General features: G+C 52.9%; 1 protein-coding gene across 1 annotated transcript in view; it reads right to left on the bottom strand.

Moving 5' to 3' along the window:
- Window positions 3,493–22,258, bottom strand: part of FAIM2 (Fas apoptotic inhibitory molecule 2) — a 33,537-nt gene continuing 14,771 nt past the window's right edge. The window contains exons 9-12 of the mRNA XM_018047815.1: window positions 21,726–21,813; window positions 21,348–21,443; window positions 19,652–19,705; window positions 3,493–7,073 (exon numbers count right to left, since the gene is read on the bottom strand). Of these exons, the coding sequence (XP_017903304.1) occupies window positions 6,924–7,073; window positions 19,652–19,705; window positions 21,348–21,443; window positions 21,726–21,813 (388 nt within the window). The 3' untranslated portion in view covers window positions 3,493–6,923. The remainder of the gene's footprint in view (window positions 7,074–19,651; window positions 19,706–21,347; window positions 21,444–21,725; window positions 21,814–22,258) is intronic.

The following is a 22,258-nucleotide window of genomic DNA, read 5'->3' as shown; positions in this document are numbered from 1 at the left end:
AGACTGTCCCAAGCTTTTTATATCTCCTCCAAATTTTGTTTAACAGAATAATTCCTTCTTTAGCTCTTCTCTCACTATCTGTTTCTTATGAAAACAACAAAACAAGCCAACTGACATTTCAGCATTCTGCCTGGAAATCGTCTTAGCAAGATCCATCAGTTCATCAGGTATTTTTTTCTAGTTTTCACATTAAAAAGTTTTGACATAAAAAGGGTCTGTGTTCCTCTGGGTTTCAATTATATTTTCCTCAATTTTCCTTTGAACCTTTATATGCAGTCTCCTGGTCGTCCTTCAAGTTTCCTTAACAGTCTCATTGAGACTTGTCAGGAATCTTCTACCGCCTGGTCCCCAAACCAATGCTGTACTTTTGAAGTTTTTTTTACAGCAGTGTCTCACTTCCAAGGACCAGCTTCTGTTCCAGTTACCTGTTGTTGTTCAGTCACTAAGTCGTGCCCTACTCTTTGCGACCCAAAGGACTGTGGCATGCCAGGCTTCCCTGTCCTTCGCTATCTCCTGGAGTCTGCTCAAACTCACCTCCATTGAGTCGATGAGCCTCCAACCATCTCATCCTCTGTCATCCCCTTTTCCTCCTGCCCTCAGTTTTTCCCTGGTGGCTCAGATGGTAAAGCGTCTGCCTACAGTAGGGGAGACCCAGGTTCAATCCCTGGGTCGGGAAGATTCCCCTGGAGAAAGCAATAGCAACCCACTCCAGTATTCTTGCCTGGAAAATCCCATGGACGGAGGAACCTGGTAGGCTAGTCAGTCCCTGGGGTCGCAAAGAATCGGACACGACTGAGTGACTTACTTTCACTTCAGTTTTTCCCAGCATCAGGGTCTTATCCAATGAGTCAGCTCTTTGCATCAGGTGGCCAAAGTATTGAAGCTTCTTCAGCTTCAGCATCAGTCCTTCCAATGAATATTCAGGGTTGATATACTTTAGGATTGACTGGTTTGATTTCCTTGCTGTCCAAGGAATTCTCAAAAGTCTTCTCCAGCACCACAGTTCAAAAGCATTAATTCTTTGGCACTCAGCCTTCTTTATGGTCCAACCCTCATATCTCTACATGACTACTGGAAAAAAAAAAAAAAAAAACATAGCTTTGACTCAACAGATTTTGCAGTGGTCACAGGACTGGAAAAGACCAGTTTTCATTCCAGTTCCAAGAAGGACAATGCCAACGAATGTTCAAACTACCGTACAATTGTGCTCATTTCACATGCAAGCAAGGGACCGCTCAAAATCCTTCAATCTAGGCTTCAACAGTACGTGAACTGAGAATTTCCTAGATTTAAGGTAGGCCCTAAATCTGTTGACAAGTATCCTTATAAGGGAAAAGAGAGAGAAATTCGAGACTCAGAGACACAGAGGAAGAGGCCAGGGAAAGACAGAGGCAAAGACTGGAGCGCAGCCACCAGCCAAGCAACACCAAGGACTGTCTGCAACCACCAGACGCTGGGAGAGAGACACAGAGTAAATTCTCCCTCAGAGTGTCCACAAGGAACCAACCCTCCCGACACCTGGATTTCAGGCTTCAGGCCTCTGTAACTGTGGGAGAATAACTTAGTTCTGTTGTTTTGAGCCATCCAGTTTGCAGTAGTTTGTTATGGCACCCCTAGCAACATGTACAGATGTGAGAGTTGGACCATAAAGAAGGCTGAGTGCTGAAGAATTGATGCTTTTGAACTGTGGTGTTGGAGAAGACTCTTGAGAGTCCCTTGGACTGCAAGAAGATCAAACCAGTCAATTGTAAAGGAAATTAGTCCCGAATATTCATTGGAAAGACTGATGCTGAAACTGAAACTCCAGTACTTTGGCCACCTGATGTGAAGAACTGACTCACTGGAGAAGACCCTGGTGCTGGGAAAGATTGAAAGGAAGAAGAGAAGGGGGCAACAGAGGATGAGATGGTTGGATGGCATCACCGACTTGATGGGATGAGTTTGAGCAAGCTCTGGGAGTTGGTGATGGACAGGGAAGCCTGGCGTGCTGCAGTCCATGGGGTCACAGTCAGACATGACTGAGCGACTGAACAACATCGGCAACTAATGAAGACAGAATGGGTAAATAGAGACAGTGATACTGAAGGGCTGGTTGGAGGCAGGAGGTGGTAAGGGAGCCCAGTGTTGCCAACTTGGGCTGCCATTCTTCTGGTTTTTAAAAATATTTATTATTTATTTGGCTGCCATGGGTCTTAGTTGCAGCACGCAGGATCTTTGATCTTCCTTGAGGCATGCAAACTCTTAGTTGCAGCGTGTGGGATCTCGTTCCCCAACCAGGGATTGAACCCAGGCTCCTTGCATCGGGAGCACAGAGTCTTAGCCACTTGGACACTGGATGGCAGCCATCCGTCTGTTTTTGCCAGTCCAGGCCTCTCAGCCTTCATTCACTTCCAGCCCCAATTCAGGCCTCCTTTTGCCCCTGCTCCGCATCTCCTCAGCGCTTGCTTTCCTGCTGCGGTTGCACACTTATTTGGGACTCTCAGCTAAATGGTGTGGAGCTGTTGGGTATGTTTTCTCTCCTGCAGCACCAGTGGAGATTTCTCCTCTTATCTCCTGCCAGCTGTGGAAGTGCTTTGTATGCAGTAGATGCTTAATAAATGTTATTCTTCCTTCAGAGTCCTCTAAGTATTGCCCTGTTCCTTTCCCTGCTCCAGTTGAATCGATAACAAAACCTTGTCAGAGGTGAGATAAGGTCTCCCTTTGCTCCAGTGTGACGTGTCCCTCCCATATGCCAGTAGCCCCAAGTTCCACAAAGGAATCTGGTAATGTCATCATCACCCCACGTGTCCTGTAAAACCACCGCCACTCACTCACTCGTGTGTAAACTGGACAAGTCACTACAACCTCTGCTCTGCAGTGTCTTGTTAGGTAAAATAGAAGGGTTGGAAGGGCTTCGTTCATTCCCTCCTCCATTTATTCGAAAGCTATTTATTGACACCATTTGCCGCAAGACCTATGAATTCAAGGGTGAACAAGACCTGGTTCACGCCTTCATGCATCTCAGATTTTATAGGAGGAGACAGAAGGAGTGGTTAAAATGCACCTAGAGTGGTACAGGGCAGAGGGGTTCCGAGGAAGGAGCAGCCAGGGCACCTGGAGGGAGGAGGGGGAAAGGTTTCATAGGAGAGGGGACTCTCACCACATGGGCTTCTAGGGAAACAGATTTGGGGTCAAAATAAGGAAGATTCTTCTAACAGAACTGCGCACAACAGAACAGGCTTTCATGGAAGGGCCCCTGTCGGGAGGAGGCCCTCGCAGAGCTGTGACAGGTGCGAGGATCAGAGCCTCCACCGAGGGTCAATTATGTATCGACACAGGGGCCAACGTGGGCCGTGGCGATTTCACTCTCACTTAGCTATGCTGGGGGCATCAGCTCTGGTGTGAATCGCTCCCACTGAATCTGAGTTAACCCTTACATGCACATACACACACACACTCCCCAAGCCAGAGCCATCTGAGGCGACAAGCAAAAGGTAAGAAAGGAGACGTTTCTGTATCATTATTACTTTTATTCTTATCTCCTGTCACACACGGACCAGGAAGGTGAGGCCAGGGAAGGAAACAGCGCGGACCCCGGGAAACTTGAAGGAGCTGAGGCCTGAAAGACTTGTCTGGGAGTGTTCTCTGCCCTCAGGCATCCGAGAGAAAGCTCTGGGGCTGGGGGCCACAGGGGTGGTTTCCAGCAGACAGGTAAACAGTGTCTGAGACGTGACAGTGATTGGACTAAAGGGGACAGCAGGAGAGTGGTCTGGGGTGATCTGAGAAGAGCCGGGCATGAGGGCCAACGGCCAGATCCCGCCTGCAAACCCCAGGCTCCGTCTGCTTCTCCTCAGCACAATCAGGCCCTGCTTTTCCTCAGGCAGCCACAGGGGGACAGCAAAGTGCTAGTGTGCAATCCCAGGTGGGTCAGGGAGGGAGAGGTGGAGCCTTTTGGAACGAGAGTCTGGGTCATCCTGACTCCCCTGGGAGGTAAAGCTGAGGATGGGAGAACCAGGATTCCTCGGGCTTCCCCAGGTGATACAGGAGCCACACCTGAGCCTGGCGATTGGTGCTGGAGGCCAGGGACTTGTGTGTGCCTCCCTAGCCCCCGCTCATCTACCATCCCCAGGAGAGGCTCCTTTGATTTGTCTTCCCCTTAGTGAGAGATCTCCCACCCGCATCACAGATGGTCAGGTTCCTGGCTGCCTCCAGCTTTATCAAATCAACCTGTCCCTTCCCAGGCCCAGCCCCACCCCTGCCAAAAATGTGAGGGGCCAACAGGTTCCCCTCCTCCTTGGCAGCTTGTGGCACCTGCCCAGCTTCGGTTTCTCTGTTTCTCGTAATCCTGCATTCCTGGTCCCCGCCCTTCCTCCTTCCAAGATCCATTCAGGTGTCCCCAGGCTCCTCGTGCTTCAGTGCAGGTGGAACGGAGGGGCCTCAGCCCTGGCTCTGCTGCCGGCCCAGCAGGTCACCCTCTCAGGACCCAGAACAGGGGCCTCTGCAGCATACTCTGCTTTGAGGGGCCCTGAATGGCCCCCTCACCATCGTTTAAGGCTGAGTGGAGTGCTTGCCTCCTGCTCCCCGTGCTTTCGGAGCTCAGCCTCAGAAAAGCTTCTCAATCCCCAGTGTCGTGAACTGTCCTATGAAGAGGAGGGCTTGGATCAGTGGATTCTGAGAAGTATGACCAAGGGCCAAGCTGAAAATTACAGGGCAAGGTGTGGAGGAGATAACCCCTCTAGAGCTCAAACTAGAAATCAGAAGAGGAATCAAGGGGACCTCAGAGGAGAGGTGATTTTAAAAAGTCAGTGCAAATATGCGTCCGGTGTCTCCCTGTGGCACTCTGGCCACGGTCTTCCCTTTTGCTGATAGAAAAACTGAATCAGAGTTAGCAAGAATCACTTGCTTAATACCATGAGCCCCTTGGCAATGAGGCACCAGAATCCTTCCCAGCTTGTGTCTAGAAGTTGGAAGCTACAGAGTGCAAATCCGGTAGTGGTAGCGGGGGAGGGGGGAGATGGAAGGCCAGGGGTGGTACTCAGGACCACAGACTCCCCCGAGCTGTCTGGGCCTGACCACTCAGTCTCATTCCGGCCACCATCCAGTCTGTTAGCTGTAGGATCTTGGATCAAGTCTCTCCATCACCTCAGCTCTCCTCTGTGCCACTTCCTTTGCAGGATCGCTGTAACGGGTTAATTTAGACAGCACACAGGGAGCATCCCACCCATGCTCCGTTATCTCTGTTTCACATACCAGCACCACCACCATCCATTCTTGATTCCCCCTCTCCTCACATCCAAGATGGAACAAAGCTTCAAATGCTTCTACAATATTTCTTACAAGTTGGAGATAGGAAGGATGGAGAGGGAGGGGTTGGGAACACGTAGATAACATACCTAGTTACCCTCCTCGGGGAAAAGAGAACCACTGGCATGTGGGGAGAGAGGCAACCCTGGAGGGGGCAGTCAAGGAAGGGTTCAGGCATCCACTCTGAACCTCCCTGCCTCCACCCAGTAACTTTCCACTGGCTGAGTTAGCCACCAGCCAAGGCAGCTTGCACACTTCCCCCAAGTGTGGCCCCCTGGTCCACTCTCCAGCAGACCTGCAGGGGGCTGGTGGCTGACGCACACAGTCTGCCTGAGATCTCAGCTGCCTGGAGGCTGATAAGGAGACCCGATCCCATCACATGAGACCAGCCGGAGGGACTTGCCCTGGTTGTTAACATCAGCTGGACGGTTTCCAAATTGGAGAGATGAGGAGATAGGAGTGGAATGGCCTGGACCTCTGAACTGAGTGGTCAGAGAAGCTAGGAGTAGACACACGGGCACTGCCAGTGGAGGCCTCAGGAGGCCTGGCTGAGGATAAGTCAGCAACTGGCAGTGGATGAGGGAGGTTTTGGAGGTAAGATGGGCAGAAAGGCCGTGGGGAAGGGCTGGAGGCAGGGCCCAATTTCCTTCTGGGTCAGGTGAGGTTGGGGGGCCACTGCCGCAGGCTCAAGCAGCCAGAATAAATCTCCTTTTCCCAGAACACCCAGTCTTTCAGCGCCCAAGCCCTTACTCAGCCTCAGGGTGTGTGAGCAGGCTGGGGATTTAAGAGAAGACAGTGAGAGGATGTCGGTCTCAGTCCTGCCACATCTCCCAGGAGGACGCAAGTCCGGGAGAGTCAGCGATGCTGAGAGCCCAGTTGGGTGGCTTGGAATCTCAGGACAGGTCTCCACTTAGGAGCAGGGCCCCCCTACACCCACCTCCTGCCCTAGCAGCGCTGTGTTGTGACCCATAAGTGTAGAACAAGGCAAACACAGATGTTACTGGCTTCCTGCCCCTCTCTTCTGCCCCAGGGCCCAAGTGCCCAAAACAAGCCCCTGGTCCCAGAGCTGAGGGAAGCTGGGCAGCCTGGGACAGCCATACTGTTTACCCAGTACCCTTGCCTCTCCGTGGAGCAGGCACATCTTGTCTCCCAGTTGTCCTCCCCACCACTTCCTTATGAATGTCAAAGCCTAAACTGGAAGGAGGGAGAGGAGGCAGGGGTTGGGCACAGGACAGTGTGCCCCGGGGTCTCACACTGTGGGTGGCCCTAGGAGGAATCATGGTAAGGTTGCAGGCTTCAGCTGGGCTTCCTGGGGCCTCTTTCCCACATCTGAAATCCTGCTGGGCTTCTCCCACGCATCTTGGGTCTTCAAACCCAGAGGGGCCTCCAGCCTCGATGGTCCCAGTTTGGGAGAGGTCACCGGGGGGAAGGGGCGGCACAGGGGACAGTATGACCGGGTTCCGCAGGGCCCCTGGCGGCATGGGTACAAGCTGCAGAGGGCGGGGTTGAGGACAGTGAGCGGGTTGGCCGAAGGCTGGGCTGGCAGCTAGCTTTATATCTCGGCTTGCAGGAGCACAGGGAGGGTCAGGGGACCAGCAAGGGGGCATTCTCTGACGGAAGGCAGGGGTGGGAAGGGCTCCTCATTCCCGGTTGGTGCCAAAAAGCTGCAGGAAGAAGGTGAAGATATAGATGATGTCTAGATAAATGTTGAGGGCTCCAAAAATATACTCTTCGGGGCTCAGCGAGTGGCGTCGGCTACCCATCAGCAACTGGGTGTCAAATGCCAGGAACTGAGGGAAAGAGGAGGAGAGACAGAGAGGTCAGAAAGTCTGGTCGCTGACACTGACCACTGAGCAACCAGGCCCACCCCCGATACTGTGATTACCTGCGGCCTGGCTGCCCAGTGATCCTCCTGAGAACTTTCCCAACACCTTCCATCCCTAATTCGACACCTATTTACTGAGCACCTACTGTGTGCCAGGCACCGATGTGGCAAAGAACAAGACAGACAAGATCCCTGACCTCACAGAGCTCAGAGTCTAGTGGGTAAAGTAATTGTTAGTATGATGAGTAACCAAAGAGAAACCCAAAGTGCCACCAGGGGCTGATAACAGGAACCTGACCTATGTGAGTGTGTCAGGTGTCAAGGAAGGCTTCCTGGAGGAGGGGACCTTCAAGCTGAAGCATAGTCTTCTTACCATTCCCCTCAGGGCCCTACTCTTAGAGGACCAATAAATCCTCCGTGTAACAGCGAGCAGGGAACAGGCACTTGTTCTGTGCTTTACAGACATTACCTACTTCATCCTAATAACATCAGTATCCAGTAATGATTCTCCCTTTCCTAGAGGAAACCAAGGCCCAGAGATGTTCAGTACATAACCAAGGTTACACAGCTGGCAAGTGGCAAAGCCAGGATCAGAACCCAAGCAGGCTGACTCCAGAGCCCCCTCCTTGAACTGTTCTGCTCTGTGGTTTACGGGCCCTACCCAGGGTTACTGTGTCTTCTGCCAGGAATTAGGCTCCCCCGAGAGCCCCAGCAACCTGCTCAGAACTGCAGAGGCCACGAGGAACACCATGCCATGTCTGCTTTCAGGGTCTCACCACTTAGTGGTGGGCACTTACGGATGATTACCATATAACCTCGGAAATGCCATAATTAGGGCTGATTGGGCAGGAGGAAGGTGGCCCAGGAGAGGTGACTCTACCTGGGGCTTGCAGGATGAGGAGGGGTTTGCTAGATGAAGCGGGCCTGGGGAAGCCCTGGAGGTGAGGGTGGTGGTGTGAAGAATGAGGAATTCACCATGGGGAGAAGTGGGGCAAAGGGAGATGGAGAGAGGCCGGAGCCCAGGGGCCAGAGGCTCCAACAGGGAGCAGCTCCAGCCTGTGGGACATCAAAGCATGTCACCCTTGAGGGCGGGGAGGTGGGGGTGATTGCAAGTATGGGCTTGAGAGTCAGGCCGGCTTGAATTCCAGTCTCAGTTTCGCCACTCACTCACTCTGGGACTCTGGGCTAGGCTATTCAGTCGCTCTGAGCCGTTGAGTCCAACTCGGCAGAAGGGAGATGAGTGTGCTCACCTCCTGAGGTGGTTGTGAGAGTGAGATAATGCTTGCAAGGCGCCTGGCGAGGTGTCTAACACCTGGTAAGCACTTAATGAATGTGGCTGTTAGTGTGGATTTACTGTTATTGTCTGCAGAAGGAGAGGTGCCCTCTTGAGGACATGTGTACGGGGTGCTGAGATGCAGGTGTCTCCTGCCACTCATCAAAGAGGCAGAACTGTCGCCAGGGGAAGCTGGGTGGCCTTCGCAGCAGGCAAACAGAACCACAGCCAGGGCTGAGGGGGCCGTGTTCAAGGCACAAGAACACAGGACTGACTGGAGTCGGAACACCTAGGTTTGGGCTTTAATACCTCGGAGCCATCCCCCACTTGACCTCAGTGTTCTCATCTGCAAAACGGTAATGATGACCGCACCATGGTATGGTTTTGAGGGTTGCTGTCTGACAGTGAATGTGGCATCAACTTATTATTCTTTAGTGTCATTTCACTCCTTTCTGCTCTGCTCCTTCTCTTTTCGATTTGGACTCCCAGGTAAAGAAAGCTTCCTTGCGTAGGGAGAACAAGCAAGGAGAGTGGCTGACCCAAATGCTCCTGGCTGCTCAGTGGTCACGACTGCCAGCACAAGTTAATAAACTGCCGATCTGGCTTACCAATCATTGCTTGCTTGGTTGATTTCCCAGAGCCTGGTCACCCCTGGGTGAGCTAATGAAATCAAATCTCTCAGCCTAGAAGGCTTGAACCTGACCCTGTTGGAGGGGTGGTGGGGGGCTGCTCTCCAAGGAGCCTCCTAGAACAGCCAGCTGGCTTTTCTCTTGGAGAAAAGTATTAGTCACTCAGTCGTGTCCTACTCTTTGTGACCCCATAGACTGTAGCCCACCAGTCTCCTCTATCTCATGGAGTCGGTTGCCACTCCCTGCTCTGGGGATCTTGACCCAAGGATCGAATCCAGGTCTCCTGCACTGTGGGCAGACTCTTTACTGTCTGAGCCACTGGGAAGCCCTTCTCTTCGAGAAAAGAGGGATGAAATGGATGCTGTCCCTGCCTTTGGCGCAAGGCCATGGATGCTGATCTCCATGGGCTATGTGGGAGAGTTTGTTCCAAATTTCCACTCCACAGCCCAGTACCACCCACCACTGCAACTTCATGCCTGTTGAGCCAGCTGAAGTGTTTCCATTCATTTATTCCCAACAATATTTAAACTGAGCATCTACTATGCTACAGGGAATTGCCTTCAGAGCACTGTCTAATGAGAGCAAAAAACATGATCAGAGATTATACTGTGAGCATGGATGCACACAGGGGAAAGTAACTTGATAATCTCCCTGGGTGATGAGCACTGTTAACTAACGTCTTGGCTGAGAGCAGGTATCTTGGTTATAGTTAGCACCTTAGTTGGCAGCCAAGATCTCAGTTGAGAGCTAACAACTCAGTTGCCCGCTAACACCTAAAATGACAGCAGGTGCTTAAGTTGCGAGCCAGCTGGATATAAGACCCTTCAAGAGGGGCATGGTGGTCAGGGGTAGGAGCAGGATGGGGGTGCTATTAACTTACATCTGAGCAGTCTTCACACACTAGTCCTTTATCTCACTTGCCCAGTTCACCCTAGGAGGTGGATAGTATCATCACTATTTTACACAGGAGGAAGGGAGGCTCAGAGCAGGTGAGTGACTTGCTGATGGCCACTTATCCAGCTGGAACCAGATTACCTGTCTCCTACATCCTGAAAGAGACAGTGGGGCTGGGGTGGGCTTGCAGGGAGGGCGGAGGCATGTGCAGATGGCACAGAAGACAAAGGCACTCTCCTGGGTCACCCTACTGGTCAGGGCTGGACCTGGCCAGAACCCCCAAGGCCATGCAGTTGGCCTGATCCTGTGGTGCCCAGGCTTGTGTCTGCCGCCCTCCCAGGGGTGAGCTGGAGAGGCTCTGAGGGAGCCATGCCATGGAAAGAGCCACCAATGAACAGGCACCGGATACAAAAAGGTGGGGTTATAATGGGTTGAATCAGCATAAAAAGTAATACATGGACCATGTCTATCCCACAGAAATGCCAGCAGCACACCCAAAGCTGTTCAAGGCAGCGTTGCTTCTAACAGGAAAACCCTGGAAACAACCCCAAACTTGATCAATTGTGCTGAGGCAGAAATATCTCTCATAACATCTATTATGAGAAATGAACAACTGACAGAAAAATCCATATCACATTAGACCCCTTACTTAACAAAAATCCTATGACATAGAAGCTACCTAGCATATATCCATAAAATGCATATAGAAAGGTCTGGAAGGAGAGACAATTAACCACAGCAATTACCACTGGGAAGGCAGGGAAGGATATGGTCTGATGACATTTGCTTTATATATATTATTTAAGGTTCAAAAAGTGAAATATATGAATAAATGTATTCAATCCCCGGGTTTGAAAAATCCCCTGGAGAAGGGCATGGCAACCCACTTAGTTTTCTTGCTTGCAGAATCCCAGGGACAGAGGAGCCTGGTGGGTTATAGTCCATGGGGTTGCAAAGAGTTGGACATGATTTAGTGACTAAGCATGCATGCACATGCTATATATTAGAATTTTTAAAAGAAGGGTTAAAGTAACACAAAAGGAGAGTTCATGAACCCTTTCATTTAATTCTCACCACCAGCCCCTGGGGCAGATATTGCATAATCATCTCTCTCTTGGAACTGAGGAGACTGAGGCCCTGAGAATGCAAGTGCCTCACCCAGTTCACACAGCTGAGAGGACAGTCAATTCCATTCTCTTTCCACTGTGTGACATCACTTTGGGGCATGGGGTGTGTGGTGTGTGTGTGTGTGTGTGTGTGTGTGTGTGTGTGTGTGTGTGTGTGTATGTATAAGGATGGAAGAGGTGGGAAGAAAAGTGTACCCAAAGTTCATGGCTAAGAGCCCAGTGGGCTACCTGAGGGGATGCAGGGAGCGCTGGGCCCACCTGCTCCTCACTTTCTGGGCTAAAGGGTGAGACTGGGCTCTGAGGATTCCAGAGAAAAAAGACTAACTGCCAGCTTTAAGCCCTTATGCCCTCGGTTGGGATGTAGGACGGAGAGAGGGCAGCTGAGTGGAGATCTGCTTCAGTCCCATAGAAGATACTTCTCTTGTCTTCAGTGGCTTGGGTGTTAAGAGTTTAAACAGCACAGGGGACTTCCCTCGTGGTGCAGTGGCTAAGACTTTGAGCTCCCAGGGCAGGGGCCCAGGTTCAATCCCTGGTCAGGAAACTAGATCCCACATGCTGCAACTAAGAGTTCACATGCCATACCCAAGACGCAGTGCAGCCGAAGAAATAAATTAATATTTAAATAAAAGAGCAGTTCTGCTTTTTTTTTTTTTTAAAGTTTAAACAGCACAGATGACCTCTGCATGCTGCAGTCCTCGGGAGCACCTTCAGGTGGGCCACCACTACCAAAGGAACAGGGTCTGACAGGGTCTGGACAAGAGGGGAGCAATGGGAGAAGGCAAGTAAAAAAGGAAGAGTGTGCATGTAACAGACCTCAAGAACATGGACTGGGCAGTCCCATAGACCTGGGTTCAAAGCTTGCCTCTGACCTTGGGCAACTGACAACTGCTGCTGCTGCTGCTAAGTTGCTTCAGTCGTGACCGACTCTTAGTGACCCCATGGACTGCAGCCCACCAGGCTCCTCCCTCCATGGGATTTTCCAGGCAAGAGTACTGGAGTGGGGTGCCATTGCCTTCTACAACTGACAGCTACTAACAGGTAATATTATTGTTCACTGATGACATGCCAGGCACTTTCTCAGTGCTTTGTATATACTGATTCACTTACAAGTTACAAGCTATGAGGTGGGAACTATTATCTGAATTTTATGGATAAGGAAACAGAAGTACAGAGAGTGACATGACTCAATCAATCCACCCAGCTTAAATGTTGCAGAGAATGGATTTGAACCCATCTACTCTGCTCCAAGGGTTTCCCAAGGAGCGATAGTGGTAAAGAGCCTGCCTGCCAACGTAGGAGACTTAAGAGACAAAAGTTCGATCCCTGAGTTGGGAAGATCCCCAGGAGGAGGGCATGGCAACCCACTCCAGTATTCTAGCCTGGGAAATCCCAAGGACAGAGGAGCCTGGCAGGCTATAGTCCATGCAGTCGCAAAGAGTTGGACACGACTGAAGCAATTTAGTATGCACACACACACTGTGCTCCAAAATCTGGGCTCTGAACTACAAGGTTAACATGTACGATAAGAGTGAAAGCTCCCAGGGCAGCTGAGAAACTGCCACATTCCAGGTGCTCAGCTGTTTTCTTTTTCCCATTTATGTATTATTAAGCATTACCACAGCCTCGTGAAACAGTTAACATTAGCCCCATTTTAAAACCCAGGCATAGAGATCAAGTAACTTGCCCAAAGGTCACAGCGGTAAGAGGATGAGTGAGGCCTTGACTGTGGTTTGGGTGGGATGCCCATGGTCACCTGGAGAGCTCCCGGGAAGGCCTCCTGCAAGCACCTCCCCCACTCAGGCCCATGCACATGTGTCCTGCCCTGAGCCCTACTGGGACTCTTAATCACCCCTCCTTCAGTCCACAAGCCCTGGGGCAGGGGGCTTCCTTCACCTTCTCCGAGTTAGGGTGTTGGTTTGAAGGGCTTGGTTTGAGCAGGGCGTTGGTTTCGAGGATTAGTGTCTCAGGAAGTGAGACTGAGGTGAGGCGCAGGAGTGGGGCACGAGTGTACTTTCCCCCTGAAGGAACAATTACTGGTCAATCCACTCTCCCTCCTCCTGCCCTCTGAGGAATTCATCTGGCCTCCAGGGTTCAGATGAGGCCTCAGGTGGGGTATCAGGGCTGCTGTGGTGGCAGACGGTGGGCTGCCAAACAGAGAAGCTTCTCTCACTGGATCCCTTAAGCTCGTGGAAACCAGTGAGGCAAAGGAGTCGCCAAATTCTAAATGAAATAAAGTCTGAAAGAAAATCATATCCCTGCCTCAGGTCTGTGTGGCCATTTTTACTTTTCAAAGTGTTTCTCTGACTGTGAAGAAGGCAGGGCATCTACCATAGCCCCCACGAGAAAAGCAGGGCAAGTGGTGGGGTAGGGCAGACTGGGTCTCTTCCCTGAGCCTCTCAAAGACTGGGGAAGATTCCCAGGACACGCGGATTCCCAGGTGGACCTGGAAGAAGAGACTGCCTGAAGCCCAGCCTCCGGATGACAGAGGCTGAGAAGGCCTCTCTGGACCCTTCTCATGTGAGGGGACAGACCTCTTCAGGCCTTCATCTTTCCATCTGTGAAATGGAAAGGGAGACAGAATAGAAAGAGTGCTGAGCTGAGAATCAGAAAAAGGGGCGTTTCTTCCAGCCTGGCAGCCAACACTGCATGCGTGTGGTGTGTCTGTGTGTCTGTGGTGTGTGTGCTATATGTTGTGTAAGTGATGTGTGGTGTGTATGTGTGATGTGTGTATGGTGTGCATGTGTGTGTGGTGTGTGTATGTGATTGTGTGGTGTGTGTGTGGTGTGCATATGGTGTGTGTGGTGTGTGTATGTGATTGTGTGGTGTGTGTGTGGTGTGCATATGGTGTGTGTGGTGTGTGTATGTGATTGTGTGGTGTGTGTGTGTGGTGTGCATATGGTATGTGTGGTGTATGTATATATATGACATGTGTAAAGTGTGCATGGGTGTGTGGCATGTATGTGTGTAGTGTGTATGTGTGATGTGTGTAGGTGTGTATGTAGTACATGTGGTATAGATGTATGATGTATATATGGCGTGTATGTGTGTGTGGTTGTATATATGTGTGGTGTGTATGCGTGATGTGTGCAGGTGTGTATGTGGTATGTGTGGTGTACATGTGTGATGTGTGTATGGTGTGCATGTGTGTGTGGTAAGTGTATATGTGTGGTATGTGTAGGTATCTATGTGGTATGTGTGGTGTATGTGCGTGATGTGTATATGGTGTGCATGTGGTGTGTGTATGTGTGTGCATGTGGTATATGTGGTGTATATATGTGATGTGTGTATGGTGTCTGTGTGTGTGTTTGTGTGTGGTATGTGTGTGTATGTGAGTGGTGTGTGTGATGTGTGTAGGTGTGTATGTGGTATATGTGGTGTATGTGTGTGATGTGTATGGTGTGTGTATATGTGAGTGGTGTGTGTGTGTGATGTGTGTAGGTATGTATGTGGTATATGTGGTGTATGTGTGTGACGTGTGTATGGTGTGTGTGTGTTTGTGAGTGATATGTGAGAAGTGTGTGTGTGTGTGTGATGTGTGTAGGTGTGTATGTGGTATATGTGGTGTATGTGTGTAACGTGCATATGGTGTGTGTGTGTGTTTGTGAGTGTGTGGTGTGTGTATATGTGAGAGGTAGGTGTGTGTGTGATGTGTGTAGGTGTGTATGTGGTATATGTGGTGTATGTGTGTGATGTGTATGGTGTGTGTATATGTGAGTGGTGTGTGTGTGTGATGTGTGTAGGTATGTATGTGGTATATGTGGTGTATGTGTGTGACGTGTGTATGGTGTGTGTGTGTTTGTGAGTGATATGTGAGAAGTGTGTGTGTGTGTGTGATGTGTGTAGGTGTGTATGTGGTATATGTGGTGTATGTGTGTAACGTGCATATGGTGTGTGTGTGTGTTTGTGAGTGTGTGGTGTGTGTATATGTGAGAGGTGTGTGTGTGTGTGATGTGTGTAGGTGTGTATGTGGTATATGTGGTGTATGTGTGTGATGTGTATGGTGTGTGTATATGTGAGTGGTGTGTAAACCTCACTGAGGTAAAGCACCTGCCCACAGTCATGTAGGTACAGAGGTGCTGCCACAGCAGGAAGGCAGCTGGCCAGGCCCTGCATGCTCGCTCCCTCTCTCTTTCCCCCTGCCTCAACTATCCTGCTCTGTCCCAGCCCCTGCGCCTTGCCTCACCACCCCAGCGCACCCATCATGCTCCCCTGCCTCGCTTTCCATCAGCTTCTACAAAAATGCACTCAAGGAGGGGGCAATAGAAGGGAGAGGAGAACGGGGCCACCCTGAGGCCAGAAACTTCCGACTGACTCACCACTTCCACTGGCATTTGAGTCTGGTGCCCAGAGCGGGGTTACAGGGTAGGGCGACGGAGAAAAACCCAAGCCTCTCGAGAATGTGCCAAGGCCAGTCAGGGTGAGGCCTAGGAGGGGTGATCCCTGCCAGCAGGACCACGGCCCTAGGAGACCCTGGCTCCCCATCTCCCCAGTCTCCCCCTAGTCCAGCTGGGAGGCCTGCTATCCAAGAAGGCAGTCTTTCAGGGGCAAGAAAGGCCCTTTGCTTCTCACAGCCCTTCCAAGTCCCAGGCTGGTGGGGTTGGGGCGGTTCTCACCGGGGGCTGGGCCCTCCTCTAACACGTCTCGTCCCTCTTTTCTCACACGTCCTCCCCGAGGCAGCAAGAGGGGCAGGGATCGCGGAGTGACATCCTTGCCTAGCTGCAGCGCTTGGAGCGCCCTTCACAGTGACGGGACTTCGCCAAAGGCTAGGGTAGGAGAAGGCAGGATGGACAGATAGAGAGACCAGGGGTGCTGGGCACTGGTTCTGGGGATAGGTTCGACTACAGGTTCCAAAGGACAGAAGTGATGCTGGAAGCAGGATCAGATTGAGGTCAAGGGCCTTCTGAGTTGAGGTTAGTGGAAAGGCACGGGAACCTTAGTTCTTATGGGGCTGGGCCTCTGTGGGCCTCCATCCACGTGAAACTGAGAGGGAGGGAGGGGAATGAGTCCAGGGGCCCCTCCTCAACCCTCCCCACACCACGGATGGGCTGCAGGTCTTCCTCCCTTTGACCCAGGTGACAGAGGGCAGGGGATGGGGCCGGGGGACTGACGCCACTGCTCCTGACCACTGTTTACATGACTCGAAGGATGAGCCTCACCAAGGAGAGTCAGAGTGTTGCTCTCCTAATGAAACATTAATGGGTAATTAGGTGCAAAGGTTCCTCCTCCCCTGTGACTCACGGGAGACGGATGCCTAAGTCAGCTGTGCAGTCATGCTTTCTGTGCCTCAGTCTGACAGTGCCTCAGCTGGACCTGGCCTCTCCAGAGTCCGTTCATCTTGAAAACATCTAGGGGTGCCTGCTGTGAGCCCCTAGGCTGTGGGTAGAACAGCTACCCACTATTCTAGACACTGTGGATGCAGCGACAAGCCAGCCAGACCCAAATCCCTGCCTTCAAGGAACTTAAATTCTGCTGGACGGAGACAATAAACAAACCAGAAAAACATACAGTACGTCAAAGGAAGAGATGTGCGATGGAGAGAAACAAAGGGAGCGACCTGTGGGCATGCCTATGTGTGTGTGTGTGTGTGTAAACACACTCAGCACACAAGACTGTAAACAAAGCAAACACGTGAAGGAGAGGAGATGGGGAGTGGTGAGATCAGAAGGAATTGACAGAGGCAACTATGGGAGCAGGGGCCTGGGGCTGGGAGCGAGCCTGCCATCCTAGGGAGCAGCAAGGATGCTTGTGGCTGCAGCAGGAGCGGGAGGCCGTGAGGTCAGGAGGGCCCGCGGGCAGTGGGCAGCGACTGCTGGAGGCCAAGTGCAGAAATGCTGCTGCTGCTGCTAAGTCGCTTCAGTCGTGTCCGACTCTGTGCGACCCCATAGACGGCAGCCCACCAGGCTCCTCTGTCCCTGGGATTCTCCAGGCAAGAACACTGGAGTGGGCTGCCACTTCCTTCTCCAAGTGCAGAAATGATCTGACCTTATTTAACAATGAACAGGATCCCTCCCACCGCTGTGGTACTGGTACAGACTGCACCCACCCCCCGTGGGGCAGCACCCATGGGGGGCCATGTCAAGAATCCAGGTGGGACATGATGGCGACACGGACCAGGGGGGAGCCATGAAAGCAGAGGCAGATGCTGGTGCTTGGATCCCAAGCGAAGAAGAGGCTTCTGGGGGGAGGGCATGAGCAACCGTACCAAATGCTGCCGAGAGCAGAGCAAGGTGAGGACTGAGAAATGACCACCGGGTTCAGTCACAGGGAGCCCACCGGGGACCCTGATGAGAACATTTAAAGAGGATTCAGTCTTCCCTGGTAGCTCAGCTGGTAAAGAATCCGCCTGCAACACAGGAGACCCCGGTTCGATTCCTGGGTCAGGAAGATCCCCTGGAGAAGGGATAGGCTACCCGCTCCAGTATTCATGGGCTTTCCTGGTGTCTCAGATGGTAGAGAATCCATCTGCAATGTGGGAGACTGGGGCTCGATCCCTGGGTTGGGAAGATCTCCTGGAGGAGGGCATGGCAACCCACTCCAGTATTCTTGCCTGGAGAATCCCCATGGACAGAGGAGCCGGGCGGGATACAGTCCATGAGGTCGCAAAGAGTCAGACACGACTGAGCAACTAAGCACACACAGGAATGATGGAGTGGAGAGAAGGGAGGGAGGGAGGGAGAAGGACTGGAGACAGCACAGGTTCCCTTGTAAGAAGCTCTGCTCTAAACAGGGGGACTAGAGGCAGATGTGAGTTAGGGGTTTTTTGTATTGCTATTTTTTTCACTTGCGAGAAATTAAAGCCTGTTTTTATGCTGATGGAAAAAATCCAGTAGGAAGGGCAATACAGATGGTGCAAGAGAAAGAGGGGGAACATTGCCAGAGAGATCGCCCCAGCCTCTCCCCACTTCAAGCCAACAGAAGTTCTCCTCTTTGAGGGGGATAATGGGGGTTCTGGATATGGTAGCAGGCTGGGCCCAGGACAACTGGGTCCTGCCCTAAATCTGCCCTTTACTGGCAGTGGGACTCTGTGCCAGCCCCTTAACGCCCGTGACCTCGGGTATATCTAGAAAGCAGGTCTTCTAACAGAAGCACTGCCTCCCTCCCTGGGACGTGATGGAGATCCCATGAGATAATACGTGTGAAAGTGCTTTGTAAAATGGAAAGGGTGGAACCGATAGTTGGGATTGTTTTTATTATTTCTAACAACAAATGATTATTAAACAAATTTAAGGCATTACTGTTCATCCAACCCCACTTGTCTGCACCGTCTCCCCACACAGCTGACGCACTTGCAGCGGCAAGAAGCCAAGCACACTTCCTGACCCTCCCTCGGTGATTGCCCTCCTCCCACTCTGCCCTGCCTGGACCCCTCTTCTTCTTCCGTTTGTCCCTGCAAACACCATTCTCTTCGGCCTCCCCAGCCTCACTCCCCTCAGTCTGACCCTCCTGCTTCCTTTCCTCCTAGGCTGACTCCCCTGACCCATCCTTTTCATTGAGATTTGTCTTCAGCAGGTACTATCTGCAGGAAGGGCTTCCCTGATGGCTCAGCAGGTAAAAAAAAATCTGCCTGCAATGCAGGAGATATATGAGATGTGGGTTTGATCTCTGGGTCAGAAAGATCCCCTGGAGAAGGACATGGCAACCCAGTCTAGTATTCTTGCCTGGAGAATCCCCATAGACAGAGGAGCCTGGCAAGCTACAGTCCATGGGGCTGCAAAGAGTCGGACGTCTCTGAACGACTAAACACACACACACACACATCTGTAAGAAAGACTGCTGGTCCGGAACCAAGAGCAATTAGTGCCATAGGATAATCAACCATCCTGGTTTGTCCAAGCTTGCAGTTCCCAGGGGGTTTCCCCCCAAGAAGGAGGACTTTCAGTGCTGAGACCAGTAAAGTTCTGGGTCAACCAGGATGAGTTGGTGCCCCTAGTCTTGATCAAGGCCATGCTAGTTGATTTACCATTCATTGTTTTATGTCTCCTGCGTTGGCAGGCAGGTTCTTTCCCACTAGTGCCACCTGGGGAGGGATTTAAAGTCTCTGAGCTCAAGCTCCTCATCTTAATTTGAGAACAACAGAAGCTATTTTATAGAGCTACGGTGAGGAGTTAGTGTATGTGAAGAGCTTGCTGTGGGAGAAGTAAGTGTTCAATAAAATATTAACTATCATTGTTATCGTTATCATCATCAACACTCTCAGCTCGGTGAGGGCAGCCAAGGACATGTTCAGTCTAAATGCATCTGTCACCGAGTACTTGGAATCTCCTTTACTCCAAGAAGTCTTCCCAGACTACCTCCAGGAGACAGCCAGGGCTAACTTGGTCCATGTGGTGGGGACACCCTCACTTTCCTGCTCCCACAGCGATACTCAGCCTCTCCCCAGGAACCAGGGGTACCCCTTCCCAGCTCTGTTTAAAGTGTCAGTTCTGCTGTTACAAACTTCCATGCCCATGCACGGGTCAGCTGATCTGTCTTGGAGACCTGAGCAGCACTGAGTCCCGCCCCTGCCCACTGACGCTCCATGGGGGTTCAGAGGAGTGGACTATGAGGAAGATAGGGACGGAAGAGGGGCCTGAGGAGGTAGGGGGTGCTGAGAAGGCGGGGCCCCGGGGGGTACACTCACCAATGTAAACACGCCTGCTCCCAGCACGGCATACACTGCGTGGAGCCAGGGCACCTGCAAGGCACACAAAAATATGGACTCAGGGAGGGTGAGGGTGGGCGGCGGGGGTGAGGGGCAGTGGGGAGGGGAGAAGGGGTCAGTCCTGAGAATGGAGGGCGCAGGACAGACCTCCCCGGGGGTCCCTCTCTCTCACCGCCCCCCTAACCCAGCCCCAGACCGAGAGGTCCTTAACCCTCTGGGCTAGGGGAGCCCCAGAATAACAGTGATCGTGAGGGGCTGGCAGGGGAGCTCCCGACTGGCCAGCACTTCTTCGCTCCACACACAGCCCCAGGCTGAGGCTGGCCCAGGGTGACTCACCCTATGGGGCCCTGCCATCCTCCCAGCCTGAGTCTGGCCGGAGGCTGCGCCCTCCTCCCAGCGTGCACGCATTCCTGCGCTCTCGGTCCCCCTGTCGGGACTCCCTGGCTCTGCCTGTGGAGGTGAGGGTCTCAGGGGAAAGCGGATAGACTTGAGTCGGGCAGGAGGGCCACCCGGAGTCCTTGTCGCTGAACTTGATGGGATGTCTGCCCCTGCTTCCCAACCTCCGCTCCCCCGGGGAGACTCAATGGCACCTGGCCGTGTGTGGAAACCTTGCAAGAGGTGCCAAACCAGCCATGCCCTCTGTAGGGCCTTCCCCCAGAAGATTCCTGGAAACACAGGCATCCTATGAGCCTGACCTGGATCAATAAAGGGTTCTTTTGACGCTCTGGGCCCCTTCCTGTACCCCCTCCCCCATCCTAGATACACAGAGGGCCCCTAGGCCAGCTCCGGTTCCTCCCTTCATCAACAGGATCCTGGGAAGAGCCAAGGAAATGCCAGAACCAATCCTGATGTCCTGGACCGGGCGCCAATACCCGGGGGCTGGGCAGGATGGGGTAGGGGAGGGGCAGGGAAGAAGGCTGTTCTTGGCCTGGAATAAAAGGGGTGGTGGAGACCAAGAGGAGCCTGGGGGCAGGCATAGCACTGGGTTTTCAGCAGGGGTCCAGTAGCTGCTCTCTTGGGTTCCCAGGACTCAAACCCCCTCCTGTGATGCCCTCGGTCTGCCCCTTTTCCACCTGCAGCAGCCCGAGTGCCTGGGCCTCAACCGAGGTCACTGAGCCCTGAGCAGTCCTAACTGGGTTTCCCGGGCAGGCCAGACACTTAAAGAGCTGAGATTCGACTGTTCCCATGGACCCCCTCATGAGGTGAGGATGTGCTTAAAGCCCTGTCGTCTCACTTTCCACCTGCCTGGCCAGCCAGATCCTGGCTCTCTGGACTTGACTGGTCCCCTCAGAGTCCCAGGAGGCCTGTCCTCAGGGCCCCTCTGGGCTTCATAGCCCCATGGAGCTCCAGAGCCCCTCCCCTGCCTAGGGTTTGCAAAAGCTCCTAGCCCTCCGCCTCAGCCTCACCTCCACCCTAGCGGGGAGGATGGGAAAGGTGAAGCCGGATGTGGCTTGTGGAGCAGGCAGGTGCCCAGACCTGCCAAGAAAAGCCTGCGTTTGCTTACACTGCCAACAAGCCCACGGAAGGTGCCAGGAGGGGCAGGACTGAATGGCAGGCTGTGAGGCCTTGGCTCTAGGCCTTCCCTGGAGGGCGCAGGAGGAAGCGGCAGCCTCAGGCCAGCAATCCCACCCCCTTTACCCCCAGGGGCGGCAGGCAGGCAGAGCCACAGACTCACATATTGGAAGGGCAGGAGGATGGCCAGGATGAGCCCACTGAAGAAGAGGGTCATGAGCAGCACGAAGAGCACACCTTGGCAGGATGTGAAGTCAAACTGCAGGGACGGGCTGAGCGTCAGCTGCCGGGCCCCTCAGGCCTGCACAGGGCGGCCTGGCGTTCCTGGGGGCCCTGGCCAGGCAGCACGCTGGCCAGAAGGCTGAGGCCTTGGCAGCAGGCTGTCTTCCAGTGCTCACCCCAGAATCTGGCGTTCCTCCCCATCCACTCCAGGTGCCCTCCCCACACGCTTCTCATCCTTGTGACCTCTCCCCAGCCAGAGATCCAAGCTCAGAGCCTGCACCCCACCTGCCTTTCCGGGCCCACGGGCCCCAGAGCTGACCTTGGTCTGGAAGCTGAAGACGGTGACCGAGAGGCAGACGAGGGCCGTGATGCTCAGGCACAGCAGCACAGACGTGGTGTTGTAGTAACTGCAGGACCCGCGGGCAGGGGCTCAGCTTCAGGGCAGGGCTTCTGGTCTCCCCCAGCCCTCCTCCCAGGCCCACCCGCTTCTGCAAGGACCTGATCCCACCACCGTGGGGGCCCCACCTTCCCTCCTTTCCCATGATCCTCCCTCTCCTGCCTCCCCTTCCTTTCTACTAGAACCCAACCTCCCAACATGCTTAAGACTCGAAATCCTGTTAGAAGGATCCTGAAGAGGTGGTGGGGGGGGGTTTGTGCTGGTATATGGAGGTGGCTTTCAGGGAACTGCATGAGCATGAATCTGGGGTCCTTTCAGCTGCAGCTTGAGAGGTGTCACCTTGCTCTCCTCCGTCTCCCACCCCAACCCCGCCAGCCTGGCCAGGTCTTGGAGGCACTGTCCCGTAGAGTGTAGGAGGAGTGGGCTTGAAGCCAGCATTTCCTACCTGCCTGCCC

The sequence above is a fragment of the Capra hircus genome, chromosome 5, assembly GCF_001704415.2.
Source record: "Capra hircus breed San Clemente chromosome 5, ASM170441v1, whole genome shotgun sequence".
In the NCBI taxonomy this organism is placed as follows: Eukaryota; Metazoa; Chordata; class Mammalia; order Artiodactyla; family Bovidae; genus Capra; species Capra hircus.
This window is presented reverse-complemented; position numbering and strand designations above follow the sequence as displayed.